General features: G+C 36.3%; 1 protein-coding gene across 7 annotated transcripts in view; it reads left to right on the forward strand.

Moving 5' to 3' along the window:
• TAFA5 (TAFA chemokine like family member 5) overlaps nt 1–26,131 on the forward strand; it is a 437,142-nt gene that overhangs the window by 345,176 nt on the left and 65,835 nt on the right. For 4 of the 7 annotated variants that reach the window (XR_011806601.1, XR_011806604.1, XR_003497611.3 and 1 more), the window contains 2 exons: nt 10,051–10,178; nt 14,241–14,360. Coding sequence is in view for 2 of the 7 variants with exons in the window: in XM_072032955.1 (XP_071889056.1) it covers nt 10,051–10,178 (128 nt within the window). In the remaining 5 variants the exon portion in view is untranslated. The remainder of the gene's footprint in view (nt 1–10,050; nt 10,179–14,240; nt 14,361–26,131) is intronic. The other 3 variants (XR_011806609.1, XM_072032955.1, XM_072032949.1) reach the window with 1 other exon arrangement.

Raw genomic sequence — 26,131 nt, forward strand, 5'->3', positions numbered from 1 at the left:
GCTGTTACGCCCCCTGGTGACCTGGGCGTGCCTTTTGACCCAGGCCCTATTGGCCTGGAAAAGGAGATGGATATGCTTTTCTTCGATGCGAGAAGATTAGGATACATAAGGCCCGAAGGCCGAGTTGCTTGACAACTTAAAGCGAGACATATTGTTCAAAAGGAATGGAAAATGGAGACTGTTAAGTCATGGAACTTAAAGGATTTTTTGATACCTTTTGTGATTGTACATCTGTGTAGTTGTACTCGGGTTTAGTATGTAAAAGCAATGTTCTGTATATTTAGAAAGTTTGATGTTCATGTGTGAGTGTTGGTAGGGCATAGACTCGCGCGCCCTCAGTGCTGTTTACTTGCCTTTTATAAACATTCCTTTTATAAATTATACTATTTTCACATTGAGTTGAGACTTCATTTATAACCCAAAAATACATAAAAAAATAAAAATACATTAAAAGTAGAAAAATATAAGACTGACATTTGTCCTTTTTTTTTTTTTAATTTTTACTTAATGCTGAGAATTTTGCTACATTTGGAGAATAGTCATTACAGAAACTAAGTACAAAAGAGTGGAAAAGTATTTAAGCTTCAAATTATGTAAATCTTCAGTAAGGAACTGCAATATTTTATACAATTATGAACAGCTACATAAATAAATAAATAAATAAAAGTCAAGTGGCTTCATCTGTCAGGCAGAAATGTTATGCACAGTTGTGATGTCAGGTGGCCATTTCATTTGATAAGATTTGGGACTGACCATACAGTCAACATGTTATAAACATCCTTCTGTGACACTGTTTCCCACGGAGAGTATACCAGTGAAGTGCATGTTATATGAATTACAATTTATGCTGTATTTGCTCTCCTGCTGGTCAAACACTGGCAGAAAGAAGTCATGAGAAAAAGCCATTTTCCAAGCCATCTAAAGGTCAACATTACAGTTCACTTTGGGAAGTTTCTTGGGGTACTGACAAAGTAATATTATAAAAACAATTTTCAAAAGTAACACAACTAGATATATTTTTTGTATCCTCACTATGAAAGTGATAACTATTTAATCATCTTCCTCCCTTTTCGTTTTCACCTGTTTTGCTCATTTTATTAGTTTATTTTTTCTTATTTTTCATTCAGGTACCGTTGATTTGCAAAGAATACTCGGAGTATCTAGTCGTGGAATAGGGGAAAATCATGGGGGACATGGGATATGCGCAGCCTTGTTGCTGAGTTTTCTTTTCTAATACTTTTAATTGTTCACACAGAGGCAGCTGTTAGTCTCCTTCTGTGGTAGTCATTGAGCTTTTTTTAATTCAAATAGCTTGCATGTTCTGTTCTTGCATATGTGACAAAAGGAGGGCAGAGTTTCCCACTGCTGTGGTTGTTGACAAAGGAAGCCTTCAGAACAGCTGCATTATTATTGCTTTCAGTGCAAAATAAAATGTCACCACCATGTCACAGCAGAAGTGTACATGCTGACACTGGACTTGGAAAGTACCAAAAGCAATGAGGGCCAGAGGAGAACCACTCTGCTAAATGTCTCGCTTTCAAAATACACATGGAGAACAAGTAAAGTTCAAAGAAATCTCTTTAAAGGATTAAATAGTAACTAATTTCTGTACTTAAGCACATGGAGTTTCACATTCTCTTTCTCACTTCTTTGTCCATTCAAAAGATAAAGTGTCAAATTAAGAGATTTTATTTATTTTATTTATTTTATTTTATTTTATTTTATTTTATTTTATTTTATTTTATTTTATTTTATTTTATTTTATTTTTATTACTGACCATGTGCAGTGTTCATTGAACGTAAGTAGTAAACCTGGGTACATGATTTGCTGTGCAGCTTGAATCCCAAAAAGGACATTGATTCTCGGCTGTCATTTCAGCATGTTTCTCTTTCCTGAGAGCACAGAATCAGATATTCTGCAGCTGCCCCTGAGCACCAGGGGTGCTCATGACAATCTGCCTAGTTCTTTTACATTCTTCTTTTAACCACAGTGAATTTAGTTTTCCACTGCTCATATCGGGAGGATTGAAACTGGTGTACTTGAGAGGGACAAAAAAATAAAATAAAAAAATAAAATCAGTTCTATTCTTTAGCCTTCACTTACCCATGTTGTCTTCCAACTGTCTTCACTGAACATGTTGCTGCATGGGTTTTTGACCTTGTCCAACTGCCTCAGTAGCTACTACATATAGATGGACTTTGTCCCGTGCTATTCTCTTTTACCTTCCTTTCTTGTCTTATTCTTTGTTTTCTATTATCTGTTTTCTTGTTACTTTCCATTATATTACTCCCTTGTCTCTGCCCTTTGCTGTTGTCTTCAGATCCTCTTCTTTGGGTCTGAAATTGCTGTCCCCATCCAGTTAAATTTGCTGTTTTCAGTGTGCTGGCAGCAAAGTGAAATGTGATGAAAAGCTAATCTCTGAAGGGTTCTTTGCTGGCATATCACAGATCAGATTTTTAGTAAATTTTACTTTGCTTCCAGCACACTAATTGAATACAGCAGAGCAGAACAGCAGGGGACAGCAACAGAAGACACAGAGTCCTGACAAAGGCTTTCTCTAGGGGTAGGTGTTCAATTAGCATCTCTTATTAGATGGCAAATGCTAACTACCCACAGACAATGAAGTGCTAGATCATTCACAGATTGAAAAGTTGTGAATATGTACATCTTTGGGCATTCAGGCAAGTTCTGAATTGGCCTAAAATTGTGGGGCAGGCTGCCTATTGAAAACATTGGCCTTGTGATACATAGTTAGAAAACATCAGTTTAGAAGAGGCTAGTAACACTTGTAATATGTCTCCAGAAAACTCTAACATGTATATTTTTTTCTGCATTTATTATTTAGTATGACTCTCAGAATGCTTGCTGTGACCCTGCAAGACTTGGCAAATGATACTGCATTTTTTTTCTGTTTCTAACAGTTAGATTGTTTTATAAGCAGTTGAAAAAGATGTGTTATATTTGCTGTACTGCTTTTCCATGCAAACAATTGTAGTAATTGCCAGAGAAAGGCCAAGAGGTTGAGAACGAATGCAGAGATATACTACAGTTTCAAATGAGCACAATTATAAACAGAAGAAAATTGGCCCTTGAAACTTTAAATTGAAACAGACATAAATTGACTGTGAAACTGATTTGTAGGGCACTTTCCATTTTAGGATAGTGCTTCAGTCATACAGGTATTTGAACATCTGGATGAAGATCAATCTGAGATATCTATCACTAGATCACTGAATCACGTACTTTTAGGACTTTCAAAGAACTGAAGAGAGATGTCACATAAATACATGCTTGTTTATTCACTACAGAAGGTTAGATATCTTTTGTTCCTGTGCATTTACTCTTATTATATTTATTTTCATAGTGCGGGTATTTATTTATTGATTGGTGTATCATAATGAGGAAGTTCTGTTATTGGGAGACACCAACAGGAAAGAAGACAAGAGCTGTTGAATTTCATTAGAGTGCTTGCAGAATCTTGTTTAATTGTATTTTTTGTTTGTTTGTTTTGTTTTCATCCTCTGTCTAGTGTTCTGGGGATTTAATATGTATTAATAGCCATTTCTAATTTGTTGCAATATCTTTGAAGTTTATTATTCTTAAGTTGTCAGTATGTATTTATTTGAAATAATTTTATGAAGATTCAGCAAAACATTAGGTACCTTCATAAAATTAAACAGATGCCAGGATGCCTTGCTGAATGCAGTAGTTTTGAAATTAAACCTGTGCTGCTGTGGTTTATGGAGGTTGCTAGGTATTCACACAGCTTCATCCACCTCTTATGCCACAGCTGAATTCCTAGGGATTATGCCTCTAACTAGCAGGAGTGTCCCTTAGGCAGTGCTAGCTTGGGATGACACCGATGAGTGCATAATTCGGAGATCATCTCCTGCTCCTCCCCAAAATACATTGCTCGTGGTGCAGTTTCCATTAAACCAAATCTGTCATCCTTTCATCTATATGGAACATGTCCATATTGAAGGTTTCTTCTTAACTATGGGGATACAATAAGATTTCTCCCTTACTGCAGCAATGATTGGGGTGAGCTGCACAAAGAGCCTCTGCCCTGTCATTCAGTTTTCTACTTTTCATCTCGTTACCTGTTGTCAATTTGCAGCTTCTTGGTAGCCTGCAGGAGAACATTTTTTTTCCATGTATTTCTCAAGCTCCCTCCCAGTCTTGACAGCAAGTGCAAAATGACAAAATGGGTGTCTAGACATTGCTATATTGCTGTTCTTAGAACTGAATAGTCTTTGGTTTAGATGTCCTATAAATAATTGAGATGAGCTAACTCTGTGAATTAACACTGCTTCCAGTATTTTAAGTGGAGTAGAATAACTGCTGTAAAAGGTATCCAAGCTTTGTGATGTTTCCTTGTTGTATAGTAAAATAGATTAATGTTTGGGACTTATACACTACTACAGTCAAATTGCTGCACTAAAGACAGTTCATGATTGCAATGTCTTGTTAAAGAACTCCGATTCAGCTTGTGTTTCTGATGGACTCTTCTGCTGCTGCAATCTAACTGATAATTAATTTTAAAAGCCTATTACTTTCATAAAATTATATTCTGGTTAATTTCTCATATATATGTATTAAATGGGACGAAGAAAGGTCTCTGGACAAACAACCACTATGTTTTGCTTTTAGCACTGCAAAAAAATTTTTTGTGACCTTGGGCAAGTCAATTAACTTATGTAAAAAATAGGGATAATTAACATAATTTAGCAGTCCTAGGTAAAACTAGCTAAACAAAAGAAGTTCTGCAAAGTTTTTTGGTAGGTAGATATTCTGTATGTACTGAATCAGGCAGAGGATAGAAATGGTTGGAGGAAAGTTAAAATAGTAAAGGAGGCAGATTACAGCTGAATAAAACGGAAGAAGAAATAGGAAAAACATGAGGTAAAGAGAATATGGATGTAGTGAGATGTGAGGTGTGAGATGATGGAACCATTTGGGATCAGCTGGAGGTGATCAATAATAGTAGGCATAGATTCTCTTTAAAGGGGGAAAGGGATCACTAGGATAAATATAATGCTACATCTAAACTAATGAATCCCCAATGGCATTCCTGAACTTTGTGAATCAGCTATGGTGATGAGCTTTCTTCAAAGTTTAAGGAAAACAACAATGAAATAATGTATGAAAATCAAAAAGGAAATATTTTCTCCAATGCATACTTTACATTTTGCATTAAGTACAAGAAGTCATCACTGAAAAAAATCCTGTGAAGTAAATATCATTTTGTAAGAATTACAGGCAATCTAAGTCATAATTTAAGAAGCACGTTTAAAAACTCTGTATTCCACTTGGGCTTGGGAGAAATCTTCCTGCTCTCCGTTACACAGAATCTTCCATTTGCTACCTCAGGCACCTGGAACTGACTGACTTCTACCATGATTTTCATTATGATTTGTAAATATTCAATTCACACACCACTTTTCATGCCTAGGAGCATGGTATATCCCAAACTCATATTATCAGTATCTAAATGCTGTTTTAACCAACATTCTTATTCAATGAAAAAATAATACACTTTTTTATTTTTATTATTATTTCCAAGTTCATTCACCAACATTTTTTTAAAATCTTTTACAATCTGACATTGTTAATCTAACCTATTTTACACAGCTGTAAGTTTTTGCATTTACTGCCACTATTCAAATTTATCTCACTTTCTGCTATAACAAAACTTAATGATTTTCTGTTGTGAGATTCAGTGGAAATGCAGCCATCAATAACTATATGAATGTGGAATGAATGTGTGAAAAGAATCTATAGAAAATAAATCTGTTTTTCCATAGAAAAGTATATATATGATGTTAAACTAGGTGAGAAGCTTAGAGACAAAACATGTCTAATTGCAATATTTAGCAGAAAATCATCCATGGTGTTCTGGAACACTTCTCAGTTTTTGGATGGAGCTTTTATTATTATCATTTTATATTTATTTTTTTAACAGCTCCATTGGAAATCCATTGTGAAATGTTTTATTTAACAGAATGTTTAAGAACATTTTAGTGGGTAGCTTGGCATCATGTTGGTATCACCTCTGTCTGCCTGGCACGTCAGACCTGTTTGTATGAGAAGCCCTTGGATAGGCCCCATTTGTTCTCCAGTTCAAATGGCATTACCCAGGAAACTAATTCTACCATGTGCTGAGCACCGTCAGTTCCTATTAACTTCAGCTTAAGTGAAAGGGCACAGCCCTTCTTAGGAGATGCAAAGCAGTGTCAGATCAGATTCTTAAGATGAAATTCAGTTCTTTGCAGAAAGCTTGCACAAAGCCTATGTATCATTTAAGTGCCACTTAATTCTTTATAATAGAGGTTGGAGTGGGTTTGAAGAGTGTGATAGGCTTTTTGCTGTCTGTCTGCAGAAGGCTGAATTTCACCCCCAGTGAATATACACAGTAAAAATGCAACTATACTGCCTCAGGAAATACATTGTATTCCTTTGCTTCAAGTAGTGTAACTCATTTCAAATTACTGATAGAAATTCTTGATATTGTGCTGATAAAATGGTTGTATGCTTTGCTCACTGCATTATATATTTAGTTTCACCGTGACACTCTGCTATAGTGGGCAAAGTGAAAAGTAAAAATTCAAAAACAGACATAATCCCACAGATATGGATATAGCCTCTGATGTGGCTGCACGTGCTTAACAGAACTGTATGTCTGTATAAACTTCAACTGGCCCACCAGGCTTACTTTTGGCAAATGGCCCATAAAACAAGGCCTGTTAAGACAGGAATATGAATCCACATGTGTTATATGAAATTGTCATATGAATTGTCTGGAAGGTTTTACATAAAACTAACCCTGTTATGGAGGAAGGCACCTGCTGGATTAAACTGTACCAGGGAATTGCAGAGACTTGAGGGGGGGAGGGATAAGAGAGAGTAAAATGCGTCATCTTGGAAAGAGCAGTATAGGAGGGACATGAAGATTTGTAAGAGGGGAGAGATCCTGGGAAGCAGACAGTGCCGGCGGTGTGGGTCAGAACACCAGGGCTGCAGCACTGGAGGCAGCCCTGGAGCTAGAGCACTTTAGACCATGTGAGCTGATTATTTAAAAAAAATAATAATAATAAATTATATAGATGCATAAGCTAGTCTTAAGATATGATTTAGATTTTATGTTCTGTAAAATTCTCTGGGTATGTTTTAAATTGTGTGGATATAGCCAATACCCAGAGCAATGGCTTCATGTATTTGTGATATTACAGATAGCTGCATTCTAAGATAGCAAGCAAGCAAGTATCAAGAGTAATCCACAGAGGAAAGAAAAATATTTTTGAAGATTAGTTCAAATTATGTTTCCAGGAAAACCTCCCACCTGAGATAGCAGAGGCAATCTAATATAAATATTTTGAGTTTAACTGACTATTCAGTCTTTTACTGAGCCTTCATATTGTTGAGACATTGATAGAAATAGCCATTTCAATATGTGAATCACAAAATATATAAATGCAAATGGGTGAGGTTAGTTGTTGACATTTTACTAAGGTTTTCCTGTCAAGTCTGCAACTGAATGCACACTCAGTAAGGATGCATTCAGGAAGAATGTCGCTATTGTCTGTTACATAGGAGATGTTAGCCTTGAAAACTGATACAATCCACTTCGCAACAGAGCAGTACCTATGAACCCCAAGTACAATATGATTTTATATATATATAATATTATATATATATATATATATATATATATATATATATATATATATATATATATAATGTTTCATAAAAACTTAGTGGATCTGCTTCAAAAAAAATTGTGGTTATGAAAATTGTTTGGGAATCATTCCTCCGGTGATATATAATACCTAATGAACAGAGCAAATTCCTATGTAGATGTTTGGGAGTTAAAGTAGTTTTTATAATGAAAATCTTAATATGAGTTTCAGATTGAGCTTCCACTGAAAGAAACCAGTGTTCATTATATTGCTAGAGCTTACCAACAATTGTACCGGAACTGAGGACACAAGTTGTTTCATGTCAAAATATTGGAAAGGATTTTATTAGAAGACTTTAAATTACAGTTCTATTTCTTGCTATGATCTAGCAGCATTGGGAATTGTATTCTTAAATAGTTCCAGACAGAGGAAGTCAGGAGGGTAAGTTGGCTGAATCACATGTTCAGGTGAGCACAAAGAGCTGCCACTGCCACCGGGTATGTGCCTGCTTTTAAGCTCCTTGAACCTGACATTAATTTGAAACACCAGAAGCTTCATGTACACTTCTTTCCCCTGTAGCTCTCTTTTTGTTTGGCTTGTGATTTTTGAAGATTCATTGCATGACTCTGAGAATAGTGTCACATGTGAACGTAGAAGAGAACATGATCTGTGTCCTTATATGTGGAATTTGTTCTCTCATTGAATCCTGAAACACACTTATATGTACAAGTTGAGGTGGCAAAGCTTTTTCATAGCCTAGTCTAATATTGTCAAGATGATCTCTGAAGGAAATGAAGACCATTTTCTGTGGATTACAAACCTTACAATCTGAGTAAAAAATAGATTGTTTTGGGAGCCTTACCTAATTTAGCATGAACATATGGCACAATGCAAGAAATTCTGTGTCTGTATATGCATTTTATAAAAAGTATCCCAAACTAACACTCCACCGTACAATTTTGCCTCCAGGGATAGAGTGAAAGAATTATAAAATGCTTGATATTAGTAATATTAATTAATATGCTCCCAGAATGAACCCAGATACTACAGAGCTGAACTCAGATGCTGTAGTATTATAATCCAGAAATAAGTTTACAGGAATTAAACCTACTGTTCTACCTGGCTTGGAAAAAAAAAAAATAAAAAAAAAATATCTCACTACAGTTGTTCCACATCCACTTTAATGCAGTCAGAGCTCTCTTGTTCCATGACTACTTGCTATGTGACCTTCAGGATATTTTGCACAGCCAGCTTAGTTGAGACACTAAGCACTAACAGCACACAAAGTGCGCAACCCAGCATCTTTCAGATAGTTAGGGACCTTCACCTTTCTGACTAGACCTCCTTTCCCCTGTAGTAATAGGGTAATAAGTTGTTCAATTTCTTTTCCCTCTGCTTATTGTCTCCTTCCCCATGATTTCCTCACCTTTGCTTCCCTGAGCATAGAATCAGAGAATGGATTCCTGAGTTGGAAGTAACCTACAAGGATCATTGAGTCCAACTCCTGGCTCCACACAGGACCACCCAAAAGTCAAAAATCAGACCCTATGTCTAAAAGCATTGTCCAAATGCTTCTTGAGCTCCAGCAGGCTCAGTGCTGTGCCCACTGCCCTGGGCAGCCTGTTCCAGTGCCCGACCACCCAGTGGGTGAAGAATCTTTCCCTAATACCCAGCCTGACCCTCCCCTGTTCCAGCTCCATGCTGCTCCCTCAGGTCCTGTCGCTGTCCCCAGACAGCAGAGCTCAGCACCCGTCCCTCCACCCCCCTCACGAAGGAGATGCCATGAGGCCTCCCCTCAGCCTGCTGTCACATCCTGCTTATGTTCCTAGTGCCCGCCTCTAACTTTGCCTACCAGTGTGAGTATTGCAGAGTTTCACAGCTGCTGCCATTATGTTGACCTCTTTAACTGATTATTGCATTTCTCTCTACACTCTCTCTCATGTCTATTCTCTCTGTAAGCTCTTCAGAATAAGAAGTATCAGGTTTATACAGTGTATAACACAATGGATACCAGCATGGGTCATGTTTAGGCTACCTTATATAATGATTACTTAGAATAATAAGGCTCCAGTGGTTAGCATTCCAGACACTATTTCAATGACTGTAAGAAGCATGGAATTAAAAAGTTAGCTAACTTCAGTGTTATTTTTATGTACAACAGGGCTATATTTCGTTTGTTATTGTTGTTTTTTAAGTTTTATTTTTATAATGAAATTAGTTGGCACAGCAGGTGCAAATAATTTTGTGAATCATAACCTATGGCAGCATTATTAGATTATGAAAATAGACAACTCTAATGAGAAAGTGCTTAGAGATAAGTGAAATGTGAACTCTCCTGCAAACCTCTTTTTATTTTTATTTTTTTCTGTTCAGCACGAATTATCAAAACAAAACAGTGGTGTGAAATGCTTCCATGTTTAGAAGGAGAAGGCTGTGATTTGCTAATCAATAAATCAGGCTGGACCTGTACACAACCAGGAGGTCGGATAAAGACAACCACGGTAAGTCACTTCTTTTTTCTGTATTTCCTTAGTTTCTTTTCCACTGTGGTTTACTGAAAAAGAGTGAGTTTTCTAATTGTTTTTTCAGTACAGATAAGTAAGGTCTGGTGCCTTATAATTAATCTATGAGTCCAAGTGTGCTTATTGCAATGCATAGCAATGTTACCACAAAGAAAGTAAAAATGTGTAATGCCTACAAGAGTGGAAATTATTCAAGGTTTTCTTAAAGGGGACCAGTGGTTTAACACGTGTTCAGACTGAAGACAGTGTCTTACTCCTTCATTGTATGAGTTTTCTTATGCTAAGGAAGTGTAAAATACAAAACTGAACACATGGTCTAGCAGGGCAAAAAGAAAGCTTTCATTAGGAAATGGGGAGGAAATGTTTTTGCTATTCCTACCATACTGGAAAAGCAAGTTGCACAGATAGATCTTTAGTTTTCAACGAGAGAACTGGTGAGACCTATAGAAGACCTAGTAGAAGAACTCTTATATTTTTAGCTTCATTTTGATCCCAGTTTATTGATAGAAACCTCAAATCTTTGATTTGGTATCTTGGCACATGCACTTGTAGTGAATTTGAGCATGTATACGGCAGTGATAGTTTCTAGGACCTGTAATATATCAAACATTTCTAGAAAATATACTCAAATGCCAATAATTTCCTAACTTCAGAAATGGAAAAAAATCTTGAGAAGTATAACAGAGATATTGCATATACTCAGATAGCTTGCTAGACCTCTTGACATGATTTTTCCCCTATAGTCTTTTTTAGATTTACAGGGAGCTTGAGTGTAATTTAAATAAGGGCAATTGCAAGAATATTTTGTCTTAAAAGTACTTATTAATGAGGACTAAATTAAGGCCCATCATCCCCTGCACAATTTCTCTGTCTGAGGAGGAGACAGACAGCAGTACAAAGCCTTTTAGAGCTTTAGAATATCTATATTTTAGAAAATTATATATTTTTTTCTCTTTTATAAAAAGACTGAATATTTTATAAGACTTTCTAAGATATATGCAAAGCAAACTCTATGAATTATGATCACTATTTTGATGCTCTTGTACTTGCTAGATGTAATTTTCATTATGGACAGGGCTGCAAAGCTAACTCCTTTTCTGAGGTCTTACTTAAATATTGTTTGCCTTTATGTCCTTCAAATTTATCTAAGTCTTTCAAAGCTATCTAAATGTGATATTAAAAAAAAAAAAAAGGACAGGAAGGGAATAAATAGTTTAAACTCTAATGTTGGCTTCCGAGTCAAGGAGACCTAATATAATAACTTTGTCATGTTGATAGTATTATCTTAAGTCTTGTTAATGCGGAAGTGTTTTCTGTACTTGTGGTAAACAGATAACCCATGTACCATGATACATTATCAGCTGTCATTATAGTTCTTTATTTGATGTTTTATGCTAACAGCATGGCTGAGTAATGCAAAGTAAGCAGAGGATGTATCCTTCATTTTCTATTTTTAATAAAAGGTTTCAGATATCCTTTTAGATTTAACACCAGAAGCCTGATTCTGAACTCTTACTTGTTAGCGTAGCTCTTTAATGCTATTGACATGAATTGAATGACTCATGATTTTGATTAACACGAGAAATTATAATCATGCCCCATCTCAGTTAATATTATACTTGTCACAGCCATAATTTATTAAGCAGGATCTCCCCCACACAAAGCATGGAGTTGTCATTGGAGAGGAGTTATTCTGCCAAAGAGCCAACTATAGAACAGCTCTGAGCATAAGCCCTCATCTAACATCAAGCAGCCTTCAACAGTTGGTATCACACATGCAGACACACAACAAACACACAGTACTTTTCAGTCAAGCCAGACTAGCAACTCAGAATGTTTAAAGAAGCTCTGAATCCAGAACAGGAAGGAAAAAAAAAAAAAAAAAGGCAAACAAAAAGAAACCCCAAGTCATAATGCAGTATTAGTCATAATCCACACCTGAGTTGTCAGGCCCATTGTCGCATCTAAGTATAGCGGAAAGGATCAGAATTATGCTAGGAAAGACTAGGAAAATGGTCACCAAGAAGTATTGGGAAATGAATGACCTAACATATGAAGTGAATATACATTAAATATATTATTAAGTGGAAATAATTCTTAACTATATCTGCAGTGATAGCCACATTAGGTACTTAATTTGCTAACTACCAGTTTTGTTAACTCACATTTGTTAATCTAGTATTTGCAGGCCTTTCCTGCTTATATTAGTTGGTATTGTGAAGATGCTTGACACTAGGTCTTGGATTGTTATAGTGGTGATAGATCATTTAGCAGAGAGATCACTGGTAAATGTTGAAGACAATTATTTACAACCTGTACTGTGGCCAGAACAGTATTGACCTCTGATGGACTGAGACTAGCTGTTGTGTTAATACCAAATTTTGCTTAGATTCCAGATGGTTATGTGTAACTTTTGAAGAATTGGGTTTAGAAGTAACACGTGAAAAGGTAGAACTAGTGGGGATTCTACCCAAGGCATGAATTCCTTCGTATGTGAGAATATATTATAGGACTTCTAGTTAAATATGATTCTACAAAAACAAGTATGAAACAGCATTCATTCTCTGAAGATGAGTTTAACATTTAATATTTTCCCTATAAAAATAACAAACAAATAGCATATGAAAATACCTTTTGCTTCAAAGCACAAATTTCTGTAAACTGCTACTTTATGCTTTGTGTCAAAATTCTTTAGACTACCTTTATGCAGAGCCAGATTTTTTCACTATGTGGCACTTTTTGTAATCACCTCTGGAAATAATGCAACCAAATCAGAATTCTCCCCTCACATGGGTAAGAGTGTTTTAAATCCTTTTTGTGCTCACTTTGCACAGCTATAAATGGCTACACTTATGTATGTGCAAGGCAAAGGAGAATCATGCTCAAAAAGATCTAAATGGATCTGGATGTCACTTCTGCCCTGTCATCCTTTCTACAAGGTGTGAATGAACCAAGGATTTTTCATCTGCTAAGAGGCTTTTAGAATCAAGGATTGACTGGGCTAACTGCCAATCTATGTATTAAGCAGCTGACTGTCCATACAAGGAAGCAATATGGCAACTTGTAAAAGAAGACAGCAAGAGAATACTACACAATTGTTAACACTTTCAACATACTAAGTACTTTCATATAACAGATGTCCTTACAGTCTTTAAAATCACCTGCCTTACAAATTTTGCTTCTCTCATTACACTTTAAATTCTTCTTTAAAAAAAATATGAAGTTATATATGTTAAGATAGTATGTAGATTCAATAGTGCCAGAAAAGATGTGATATTTTTTTTCAGATTGCTGAGAAGCTTATCCATTTTATATTTCAAGAGAAAAAAAAAAAAAAAAAAAGCCAGTACATAAATGAGAAGATACACAATATATTGGCTTTACAGGGGAGATTAATTTTAGCACCAAAGTGTATATATGTTGTCAATGATCCATCACTACTTAATTGTTACTTAATTAATTCCTTCTTCTACATGATGTGATTTCAATGCATGGAGCTTAACAGAACACTCATGCGCCAGTTCCTCAGTAGCTAACCTTTTAAAACCTTTGCGATTTTACTGCTAAATTAGCTGAAGTGGGAAATTAAAGAGTGAAGAAGCTAAGAGAGAGCTCACAGTGGATAAAAGGTGTAATTACTCTGACATGGAGCTCAGTGCTTAGCTAGTAAAATTTACTAAGGATCTAGCTTCACCAAGGGACGTGACTTTCTTAATAGAGTTTACTTACACACAGAGCAACTTAGCATTCCTTGCCATTAATATAAATGACATGCTGGCTGGGTTGGAAAGGCAATTTGTTCTTTACCCTGAGAAATACAATAGCTGCTTTTATTGGCTGCAACTTGAATAAAGATTTTTCTGCAGATCTGTATCAAACACATAGATATGATAAAGGTAGATTGGTTAAAATGTACTGGTTTGCTTTTCATCATTGATTTACAAGCAATGTGTTCTCATTCATACCATTGCATTCAAGTGAAAAAAATATATATAATATGTTACATACTTGTAACATACTTGAGAATTTACTTTTTTTTAGACTGAAGACCAGATGGAAATGTCCTGAGGCCATGGTCTAGTGGTCTGAGCTTGGGACTGGGAGTCAGAAACTCCTGAGCTCTAATCCCGGCTCTGACAGTGACTCCCTCTGTGGCCTTGGGTAAGTCACTGAACCTCTCTGCCTCAGTTTCCCCAGCAGTAACAATAAGATTAAAGATCCCTAGCTTCTTACCTTAGTGAATCTGGGAGACCTGAGTTAACATTTTAAGAGGTTTAGAAATTCAGAGTAACTGAAAAATACAAATACTGTCATTTATAAATGTCCTTATTGGTGATACTCATGTTGTTGTTCGATATTCACATAACCCTGGCATTCCTGTACTTAGTTTCACCTACATTCCAGCTCTGAGTGTTTCTAAATGTGCATTTCATAGTTCTGCAGGTTAGCTGATTGTATTTGGTTAAGCTGTTTTGGGAAGTTCTTTGACATCTCACCAGTTCTAGTTGTATGTCATTCCAGCACACAATACCCACCAAAATAAGCTTTCAGACAGCACAAGATTAGAGCAGTGGAATGATTCAAGCCTGCATGCCATACCAAATTAAGTTTCCCTCTTCCCCTTCATCAGAAGTGATCAACTTACAAAACAGATGCATTAGACCTACTTGTCAGCAGGTCATCTACCAAGTTCCCTCCCTCCTAACTGTAAAAGGAACACTACACAGAGGCCAAAATTACAGAGGACATTTTTCAGGAGGCAGTTGTATCCCTTCATCTCTGTCCAAAGAATAGTATTCAGAAACAAGTAGGAGGAAGTGATGATCCTGAATTTTCTATTATTCATGGCCAAGACTGCTGGGGATCTTGGACTATATTTAAGCTATGAGACCAGGAGTGCATACATCCTAGTTTTGAGGTCCATATACATGCATCATAGTGAGTCGCAATGTCTTTGTCTTCTCTTTTTCTGTGTGGCCCTCTTCGTGATTGCATGCCTACCCAGCCTTGTGAGAGATCTTAAGAGCAGCAGAAAGAGCCCTGTGAGATACACATATGTGGTGAAATATATTGTTTCTTCAGGCTGATCCTCTTGCAGATCATCCTCAGTCATTTTCACTATAAGTTTCTTTCTGGATTTCTAGAATTGTGGATTAAGAAAAGTCACTATCCTTAATGTCACTAAGAACTCTCTCTATTTGTAGCACCTGCTGTCAGCCATTCAGAGTTTCATGAGCTCTGAGACCATTTCTTCATCATGCATTATGCATCACAAAGGCCTCTAGAACTAATTCATGTCTTGGCAAGGTGTTTCTGAAATTGCTATTTGAATAAAGCTGTGGTGGTTTTACCGTGCTGGGCAGCTAAACCCCACAACCGCTCTCTCACTCCCCCTCTTTTTAGTTGAGGAGGAGGAGAAGTAAAGCAAAGAACAACTCACAGGTTGAGATAAGGATAATTTAATTAAAGGGAAATAATAATAAAAATTAAATAAAGATTATTATGAACTAAACAATTTAACTAAAGGGAAATAAAAAGGGAAAGGGGAAAAGGGAGGGGGAAAGGGAAAATAAAAAGAAGGGAGGAAAACAAACAAATAAAATAAATGAAGACTATGTGGAAGTGCAGAGGAAAGAAATTACTCTCTACTTCCCACAAACGAGCAATGATTGACCACGTCCTTGAAGCAGGGCCTCAACACACGTAGCCAGTGTTTGGGAGGAGGACTGACGTTTTCCCAACGAGAGCCCACCCCTCTCCTCTTCTTCCTGTTTCCACCTTTTATTGCTGAGTGTGACATCACATGGTATGGAATATCCCTTTGGTTGGTTTAGGTCAGCTGCCCTAGGAGGGTTAGAGAGAGGCCCGATGCTGTGCCAGTGCTGCTCAGCAGTAGACACAACACTGGTGTGATAACACTGCTGTTCCAGCTACAAGTGCAGAGCACAGCACTGTATGGGCTGCTGCAGGGAAAGTTAACATCCCAGCCAGACCCAGTACAGAGACCACTACCACATAATTAGCAGCTAGACTGACCTACCTTTTATATGTTTTACCTTGTAAAACCACATACCATGTTGAGAAAGTTTAGAATATGAACACCTTCTCTGCAGATATTGTTAAGATTTAAAAAAATGTGATATTTAGATGTGTAACTGTAAATATGAACTGCCAGAATTAAGTTACTCATAATTTACTTCTCATTCTGATGTAACTACATATCTACAAGATCAGCCCTAATCACAGCCCAGTGCTTTCACTGAGCCTCTTAATATTTTTTGATTGATTTAGTATTTTTCCTGGTTGTACTAACATTCACACAAAAGGTATCATTGTTTATAAATAGGTCATCATTTCACTGCTGGAACTAGATTCCTTTCTGTTAAATTTTAAGCAAGTTAGCATGTGAGTTGTTTGAATTAAATCTCAGAGAGTTTAAATCATGTTTGTAGATCTTGTATTAGACAAGAGTAAACAGCTAAGGGCAAACTTACAAATAAAGTGGAAGGAAGATCTTCATGAGTGCGTGTCTTAAGTCCATTGTGCATTGATGAATCTAAATAAAAATAATGTTCTCATGAAGCTAAGGAACCTAAATACAGTTAGATCATGCTATTGCTTTCCAATACACAAGTTCTCTTGTATGTTAGTATGGCTTCAATTATTAGTCTGTTCAAAAACATGCAGTCCTATTCTGGTATCAGTACAGTGACACACACACACCATTCCATCCCCATCATCCTTGTCAAAATACACTTCTCTGTGGCAAACTGCAGATCTTCAAGTTGTAAAACCAAAATGCTAGCAAAGGTTTGACAATTTTTGTAGACTTCCTGATGAAAAGAGCTGACAGAAACTTGAAGAACCACCTCCTTGGAGAGATGAGGTTCCTTCCTCTGTCCTGAAGTCTGAATCCTGGCTATACAAATGTTCAACGATTCACACGTGCCTGAAGAGAGACCACAATTTACTCTAGGAATAACTTGGAGTGAAATGTCTGAGTTGAAATTGTAATTTCTCAATATCTTAAATAATTCCATACAAGGAGATAAGGAAACACAGGTTTAGTTATTTTTTCAGAACACATATTTTCATGTTTTAATAGGGAATTATAATAGTCCCACATATATACAGAGTTACAGAAATTTTGAATACCTATTTCTACTTGGGCTACTTTAAAAATATTGCAATTCCTTTGCAAATAAGTAAAGTCAGTTTTCAGATAAACAAGATTTGCAGAGATATCTTTTCTCCTAGGATTTTTAACACATATTCATACTGGGATGTAGCTTCTTGTATATTGTAGCCCTCAGTCCTGTCCTTCTATGCTACTGTAGGGACAGATTTAAAGCTAAAGCTGCTTACTGATTAATGCTGATGAATTATATTTTTTATATGTGTGATATGGGCTATTCGATATTTAAAACTAGTTATTTCTCTTTAAAATGGGCTACACTGGTCCTTTTGAGGTCTGAACCACAAAGGTTTGAGTAAGTAAAAACCAAACAAACAAGTCCTACACTGTGACCGCTGTGTCATAGGCTAAACTCATCCACTCATCCACTACATCATGGACATCTAAAGTGTTAAAGTATATGCATAGCTTTAAAAGCTGCATTTCAAAGAATGCCTGAATTGCTACTTGGGTCCTGATTAAACAACAACAACAACAAAACAAACAAACAAACAAAAACTTTAATTTGAAATTATTTTCAAATCCCTTAATTTTGTAATGCATCAGTAAAAATATGTGGGGATATATAAATATATATATATATAAATAAAATTATATGGGGATAAGATTCTCAGTGACCTCAAAACCAAAGACAGAACCTGAGTTTTTAAAATGGAACCTGAGTTTTTAAAATGAAAGGCCCAGGGCATAGAAAATTGAGAACTATAATGGATGATTCAAGTCTGCATGGGAGAATATAGGCTCATCAATGGATGTGAAGATGCTGATACTAGATTTTATTAGAATAGAATGGAATAGTTCAGTTGGAAGAATCCTTTAAAGATCATCTAGTCCAACTACCTGACCACTTCAAGGCTAACCAAAAGTTAAAGCATATTAATGAGGGCATTAGCCTCTTGAACACTGACAGGCATGGGGTATCAACCACCTCACTTAGAAGCCTGTTCCGGTGTTTGACCATAGTTACAGTAAATAAATTTTCCTTAATGTCCAGTCTGAACGTTCCCTGGTGCAGCTTTGTGCCCGTCACTCATATTCTATCTATTCTTGCACCTAAGGATATTAAAGACATCTTGCTTGGGGTGGGCATAAATGACATCATAGAAGACCATTGCCATTTTGGGGTGGCAACTGTAGGCCATTCAGAACAAGCTAGGTCACTACCTGCCTGCATCAAGCAGCTACATCTCATTCCTCATCTGCCAAACAAGACAATTTCACACAGTGTTGTGCAGTCCTACAATGTTTTAGTCTTCATGATAGACTGACATTTGTCTGAAAATTCTGATTTCTTGTATGAATATAATAAAAGCAATTTTCATTTAATAAGTGATTGCAGAGAGACTATCTGAGGAAACAATCCTGAATGTTACAATTCCTTGATTCACTTTAAGTAGCACAATTCACTAAGATGTGATTCAATAGATGTTATATGCCATGTAGCTGAAGTGAAAGGGTCTACATGATACATTGTACATGTTGAAGAAATGGAGGAAGGTGGAAGGACCCATTATGGTGGAAGACGGAGGACCTGTGAACAGCACATAATAACAGTTAACAGGAGTGTATTGATCTAGGTTGAGGTGGCCCAGGAGGTGAGAGATTTGTGAAAGGTCTAATTATATTTTATTAAGAATAGTTTCAAAAGCATAAAAGATGCAAATGGAGAAGAAAGCTGTAAAACACTCAACACAGAACTTGAGTATACAGTTTAAGTCATGTTTTTTTTTTTTTGTTTTGTTTTTGTTTTTGTTTTTTTTTTATGGGAATGTAATGGAATACTATGAAGCTTGGAAACTGGTATGTCACATCAACATGAAGAATTTAAAATGATACTAAAAATATTACACACCCATTTTGCATAGTGAGAATGTTCATAGTGCAAGTGTTAGAAGATGAAGCTGTTGAAATGCATATCCATTTTGGAACATTTCTTTTTTAAGAATACCCCCCAAAAAATTATGTAAAATCACACAAAACAATCTAGAATTTTTGGACTTAACAAAATAAGCAGTCAATAAAGAAAGTTAAATATATGTGATAGCACAGGATTTTCAATAATTTGACACATTATTTCCTAAAATCATACTTGAAAATTAATTCAGAAAGTCCTATCACATTGAAAACTGCCATTTCAACAAGAAACTGATGGAGGACCTGTGAACAGCACATAATAACAGTTAACAGGAGTGTATTGATCTAGGTCGAGGTGGCCCAGGAGGTGAGAGATTTGTGAAAGGTCTAATTTTATTTTATTAAGAATGGTTTGAAAAGCATAAAAGATGTTAAGCCCTTAAGTGTTATTGAAAATCTGTGGAAGGCAGGCACATAACAGACATTTCTGTTTTTCTATATTCCCCTGCTCTATTTTCATTAAGCATCTCAAATAGAGCTCCAGTACTTAGTAGCATTACGTCTGCACACAAACTTCTTTTCCTTGGGGGCAGACCTAAAGGATAGCCTTGTCTGTTTTTCAGTCTAGTTAACTCATGCCTGTAAGACTTTGTTCTCATCTTTTCCTTCTGTTCTCATGCATATGAGCAGGCTAGGGTATACAGGAAGACAGTTCAGCTAGCAATAGCCCAAGGTTTAGGTTATTCATGCTTTCATTAGATTCTCATTACATGGCTGAGACCAGAGGTTGGAAGTGAGCAAGACTGGCTGTTGCTTGATCCAAATCAAGCCAGGCAGTGAGGGTGTGTCAGTAAAATCAAACAGCAATATATAGGGTAATAGGACCTTTGTCTTTCAACTGACAATGCTGCTTCATGATAGCCTAAATCAATCTAAATCCAGTCTGCCCCAGTAATATCCTCCCAACCCACTTTGGCTGAGTATGCCTGACCTTTCTTTAGGGCAAGCAGTAAGTGCTTGTGGAAATGTCTGGTATGCCCAAAAAGGAATTAGTTTTTGCTAGGTTAGTTTTCAGCCATATCAGCTCTGGAATAATCTTGAATAACACCAACAACTGCAGGATATCCAGATAGTTTCTTCAGCTAATGTTGTTATTCTTCTCCATTTGCACTTAACAAAGAATTCTGCAGTTGCCTTTGAGATGCAAACAAAGCACTTGAAATACATCCCTCATATGAAATATACTGGCATACCTTGTTTGATGGAAAAAAATACTTGAAAGGCTATGTCCTGTACTGTAGAGAATGCTGTACTGTTCTACAGTAAGGATTTTAGCATTAGCCTGTCTACTCTCTAATAATGGTCCCCTTTTTTATCAAAGTATATATAAGTGTACATACCACAATACAAAATTGGAATGCTGTCCAGCTGTGTATAATGTAATGACAGAGTGATTTCTGAAGAAATATTTTATTTCTACTGATAGACATCGGACATCTTCAGGTACAGCAAATAAATACGGATTTCACATAAAACTAAGAGAAATTCCCTTAAAGAAATAATTTTGGTATCTGGAAAGGGAGCAACGTGTTACTCTAGGGACATTCTTCTAGGAACATTCCTGAGACCTAGCTGGACATGTGATAATATAGCATTAAACAGCTTGCAAAGGAACAGTGAGACATAAAAATAGAGGAAAGGGTTGAGGGGGAGAAACACTGTTGTCTGTGAAAATTATTTAGTCTCTGTGACTAGATAAAAAGAAATTGGCTGAGATCTACAGGGCTGAAGTGCATTGTAACTTTTGGAGGTAAAATTCAAATAATAATTAAAACCCCAATTCTTGATACGGGGCAAATTTAAAGAGGTAATGCACTTAGGGAGGGAAGCATATGGACCCAGTATGGTATTTCCTTTACTGTTTGAGATCTTTATCTTATCACCAGAGACCAAAGAAGCATGATAAGGACATTTCACAGAATATCTCCATGGCGTATCTAGAGGAGATTCACACATTTCTCTGTAAATCCCCCATACCTGCCAGACAGGAGCATAACTCAGATGAAGCCTGTTTGCAGTCTTTTTTTCGAGACCGATGAGTCCAGAGAAAATAAGTAAAAAGGAACTTTTTGGCCTAGTAAGTAGGGGACTTCTCTGGTGGAGAAAGAAGCATCAAGTACTGATCGTACTGATGCTGTTTCTTAATAGAATATGTGTAAACCCTGAGGGAAGATCTTATCTTCCTTGGTTATGTTTTTCTGCTGAATCTGGAGCTGTCCAGGTGACTTAGGCATAGTTTGAACGTTGGTAGCAGGTTAGGAGTCCCCTGGGGACTCAGGCATAATTTATATGCTGATACACTGCTCTCGGATACTGCTTGAGCTTAGTGTCTTTGCTTCATAAACCAAGGCACTTCTGAGTATCTCAGGAAGATCTGCTCAGATGGTAGTGCCCTGTTGTGTGTGTGTCCCCTCCTTCAGTGTTGTTGTTTTTAGTTTAGATACCTTCAGTGGAAGTTTGGCTACTATAATCTAAGACTTAAATTGAATTTAAAGAAGAGTACCTGTAAGGATTGAAAGATAGCATAAAAATCCCTGATGAAGCTAAAATGTAACTGTTAATAGCTGCTGTGAATGTGTAGGTGAAATACATCACAGTACACACAGGAAAATCAAACAAGAACAACCAAACACAGGTAGACTTGTCTGTGTAGAATTACATAAAGCATTTCTTCAAATGACCAAAATGGTGGCTATTGGGGCAGCCAGGGATGAAGCCAATAACAATCCATGACTAATTCAGCATAGAAAAAGAGGAAACATAAAATAGCCTGGAGAGACAAAAGTATGGATAGAGAAACATTTAGGAGGGGTAAAAAACAGCAGTTCTGTGTACTAAGCTGTGGAATTGTTTCTCAGAACTGAAAACTCCAGCAGTTGTTCAGTTCAAGGCTAGCTTATACAGAGACCTAGCAAATGTACTGTGGGGATCAGTATTGTATTGGTACTTTATGACATACATTAACTGAATAGTCTTTACCAGCTCAAACATTCTATTTATTTTTTTTAGCATCTTTAAAAAATCCATGGTGGGATAACACATAACGCATAAAGGGGAAAAGTTGTGATTATTCTCAGATGAGTCATCAGAGAGACTTAATTTTTTTCTCATGGAGAATAGTTGTCTGCTCAGCCAGACAGCACAGTGGTTACAGAAATTTGTCATTAAATTGTTCTGTGAAGTAATATTTCAGTTTCTTTTCTGGGACTGAATGCATAGGGATAGGTGATGGGATTTATTTCAGTATTACATTAGTCTCTGCCATCTTGTAGCCAGGTTTAGGCCTTCAGATTGTAGAATAAGTCTACAATCATAGTAAGTTCAGACTTGGAAGAGTAATAAATGTGCACAGTGAAATCTTTGAATAGAAAGTTGAGGATGTCTCCAACAAATTACGGGAAACAGAGTACACTGATGTGGAAGATGTTCCCTTAAGGTAGAATGAACTCTTTTCCTATGCCCATGAAATCATTAACAATAATAAAATGAGCAACTGATTATTTGAAATAAAGTGAGAATCAGTAAATCTTCACATGGGCTAGTGTCCCTGACAGCTTTTTTTGTTATTGTTTTTCCTTTCCTTTTTTTTTTTTTTTTTCTACTTTTTAAAAATTATTTCTTCATGAAGTCCTGATAACTTCTTAGTGTGTGTTTTTTTCTCTTACAGAACATTGTTTATAATTGTTCAAACCACAAAAGATTTATACACTTTGTGGAATGGAAATATAAAAAATTAAAAAAAAAAAAAAAATAAATAAACTAGTTTTCATGGTTATGGAAAGACTGATACTTGGTTCTTATAACAGCAAAGGAAGCCTACTGAATCCTTTTCCTTCTAGATAGCCTTTAAAGGAGTTCTATCACCAATCCGAATGACACTTAGGCAAGATAGGATGAGGCTGAGCAGTGGTGTTTATTATGTCTGGTATATTTTAATGAAGGATGGCATGTACTCATGAGTTAATTTTTTTGTCTTCCATGTGAAGTGAGTACTACTACTGAAGGTGCATTTAGTGGCCTCAGTGACGTCTTAAGGGGTGGTACTACCTCAGATCAACAGAGAAAGCATTACAATAGATGAGAACTGTTCAGGGCTGCTTTGGGTGAAGGGTCAATGACCTTTGTCTTTAACATCCTCTAGATGTTAGCTCCAGATACGGCTAGTGTGTATCTACAGTCTAGATACAGCTCTAGCATGGGAAAGAAACAGTTACAATGCAATTAGGAGAGTTTCTCACTTTGACCATGAGACTTGACACATCTGGAGCTTGGACTAGGACACAAATTATGTAGTCAGATTTCTTACTGAGAATTTTGAATTTTGAAATGAATTCATAACCAGGCACAGTGTAAGTATCTGAGCCAAGGACATGAGCGAATATGCCCACCTTAACCATCCAAACAGAGAATTAGGTGCCTATATAGATCTCCACCAGCACATTGAATTTTTTGTCTCCAATGGCTATGTTCAGGCTGTTTTTTTTTTTTTTTATAAAATGTAAGTTTTAAAATGCATATATGTTTCAGGGAAATAGTTCTGTATTGCAGTTCTTTCCCTGATTAATGTCAGCTACATGTCATGTGCAGTTTCTATTCTTTCTGTTCTCTATGGGACTTTGTGATTTGCTGCAGAGTGGCTTAGGTTTTGGTAGTGGAGTGACAAATAGTCTCATTCAGAATACGTGATAGGTGATCATGACATTTCCCTGAATCTTCTGGTGATTCAATATCCTTTGTGCTAAATAGGTATAGATGCATCCTACATGCTACATGAAAATAATATGAAGAAGCTGCATGTTTCTCTTTTCATCATTCTCAGCTGAAATACAGCCATGTCTTTCTTGACTTCTCCTGATGATTTAGACTGGCTTCATACTCTTGTCTGCCTAAATCTACAGGATAGCGTAGGAGCCTTAGTTTTGAAAGACAGGTGTCCATCTCCTTGGAATATATACTTCTAATTCTGTACCACCAATGAAAATTTAAATTTCATTAACATATAAAATTCAGACTAACTTCAGAGATACCTGACAAAAAGAAATTCTAAATGACACACAAATTAAAAGATTGGTTTTGTCAAGTTTGGATACTTATGACCTAACCTATCCTTCTGTGTTGCTTGTCAAGTGTTCTTTGCGGAGTTTTTTACTCAGACTCCTGAAATCTGTCCACAGTAACTTACTGTTTGTGGAAGGCACAGAAATAGGAGTTATCAGTGAATTTGAACCCAGGCTACTGCAGGCAATCAAATTGGATATTAGGAAAAGGTTCTTCACTGAGAAGGTGGTCAGGCTTCTGAGGCACCAGGCTTCTGAGGCACCAAGCCTGACAGAAGTAAAGAATCCTTTGGACAATGCTCTGAGACACATGGTTTGAATTTTGGGTGGTCCTGTGTTGGACTCAATGATCCTTGTGAGTCCCTTCCAACTAAGGATATTCTGTGATTCTGTGACTCAATCCAGAGTATCAGGTTTACCTTTATAGCACTGTAGTACGCATTGTAGATAGAGGTTAGATGCAAAATGCATTTGAGGGAGGCAAATTCCAACCATTTAAGTTTCATTCATAGCTGTATTTTAAGAGTCACATTTCACATTTTTATTTTGAAGTCAAATCATCCCCTGGTGATTCCTCTAATTCCAGGAAAAATATTGACCTGAAGGAGGACAGCCTTTCTTTCATCTCCATTTCATTTGTTGTTTGGGCAGGTAGATTAAGGATGTACTTGCAATTTCAAGATATGGGAGTTATTCTGTTTTTCAGTAGGCTGTTACGTTAAACATACTTCCTCTCATATGTTTTTCCTTTGCAAAGTGCTGTCTTCTCTTTCTTCTCATTCTTCATGTAATTAACTACTGAAACCATCTGAATTACACAATGAATTAATTTGTATATATATATATATAATAATCCTAGTTAATTGGTCCTCTAATTAAAATGTATATTCTCTATCAAATGGCTGTGTTTCTGTCATCTTCATCAGTTATCTCTTGACCTTTCTTAAAAACTGATAAAAAATATAAGACCATAGTACATTCTTAAAATAATATCAGTAAGTCAAGCCAAGAGTATTTTGGTAGCATACTATGCAGCTGTTCTGCTCCAAGGAGTATGAAAATGTCCCTACCTGCATTACTGAAATAGTCACACAGTTCTGATGGGTTGTCATCTGATTATTATGAAATCCATATGTATACTTAGGATTGCAAAAAACCACTCCCACTTCATCAGCTAGAAGTAATACCTTATTTTTCATTTAGAAAAATCAAAAAAAACCTGGGTCAGATCTTCCTCTGGCAGTACATTTTAGGCCAAGCATTTATTTGTGTTTGATTCAACAAATAAAATCAAACTCTAATAAAAAAGAATGTTATCTTTTTAACGATGAACTTGAAGGAAATACAAGGAACTGACAGAACCCTATTCTCTGCAATATAGTCATTTTAATGAAAGCTAGGAATGCAGAATTTTATAATGTGTGTATATTTTAAACGTGTCAAATTGATGAACTTTAAAATGGAACAAAAAATTTTGGAGCATCTCCCAACATGTTGCGGAATTTGCTGACAAGACAGTTTGTATTTGAGTGTTATTCCTATTGGAAGATACAGCACCGAGCATATTTGTCAGCTCTTAACAAAATTATTGAAGTACTAGGAATTTGCATAGAAATAACACAAGTTTTTAAAAGGAAAACAAAGAAAAAATATAGGCAAGCACAAAACATCTGTCATATAAATGTTTGTATTCATACAAAAAATCCTTCCTTGAAAACAAACATTGCATAAAAATTTGGCAACATAGCTTATAAGATTATTATAGC

Source organism: Anas platyrhynchos, chromosome 1 (assembly GCF_047663525.1).
Source record: "Anas platyrhynchos isolate ZD024472 breed Pekin duck chromosome 1, IASCAAS_PekinDuck_T2T, whole genome shotgun sequence".
In the NCBI taxonomy this organism is placed as follows: domain Eukaryota; kingdom Metazoa; phylum Chordata; class Aves; order Anseriformes; family Anatidae; genus Anas; species Anas platyrhynchos.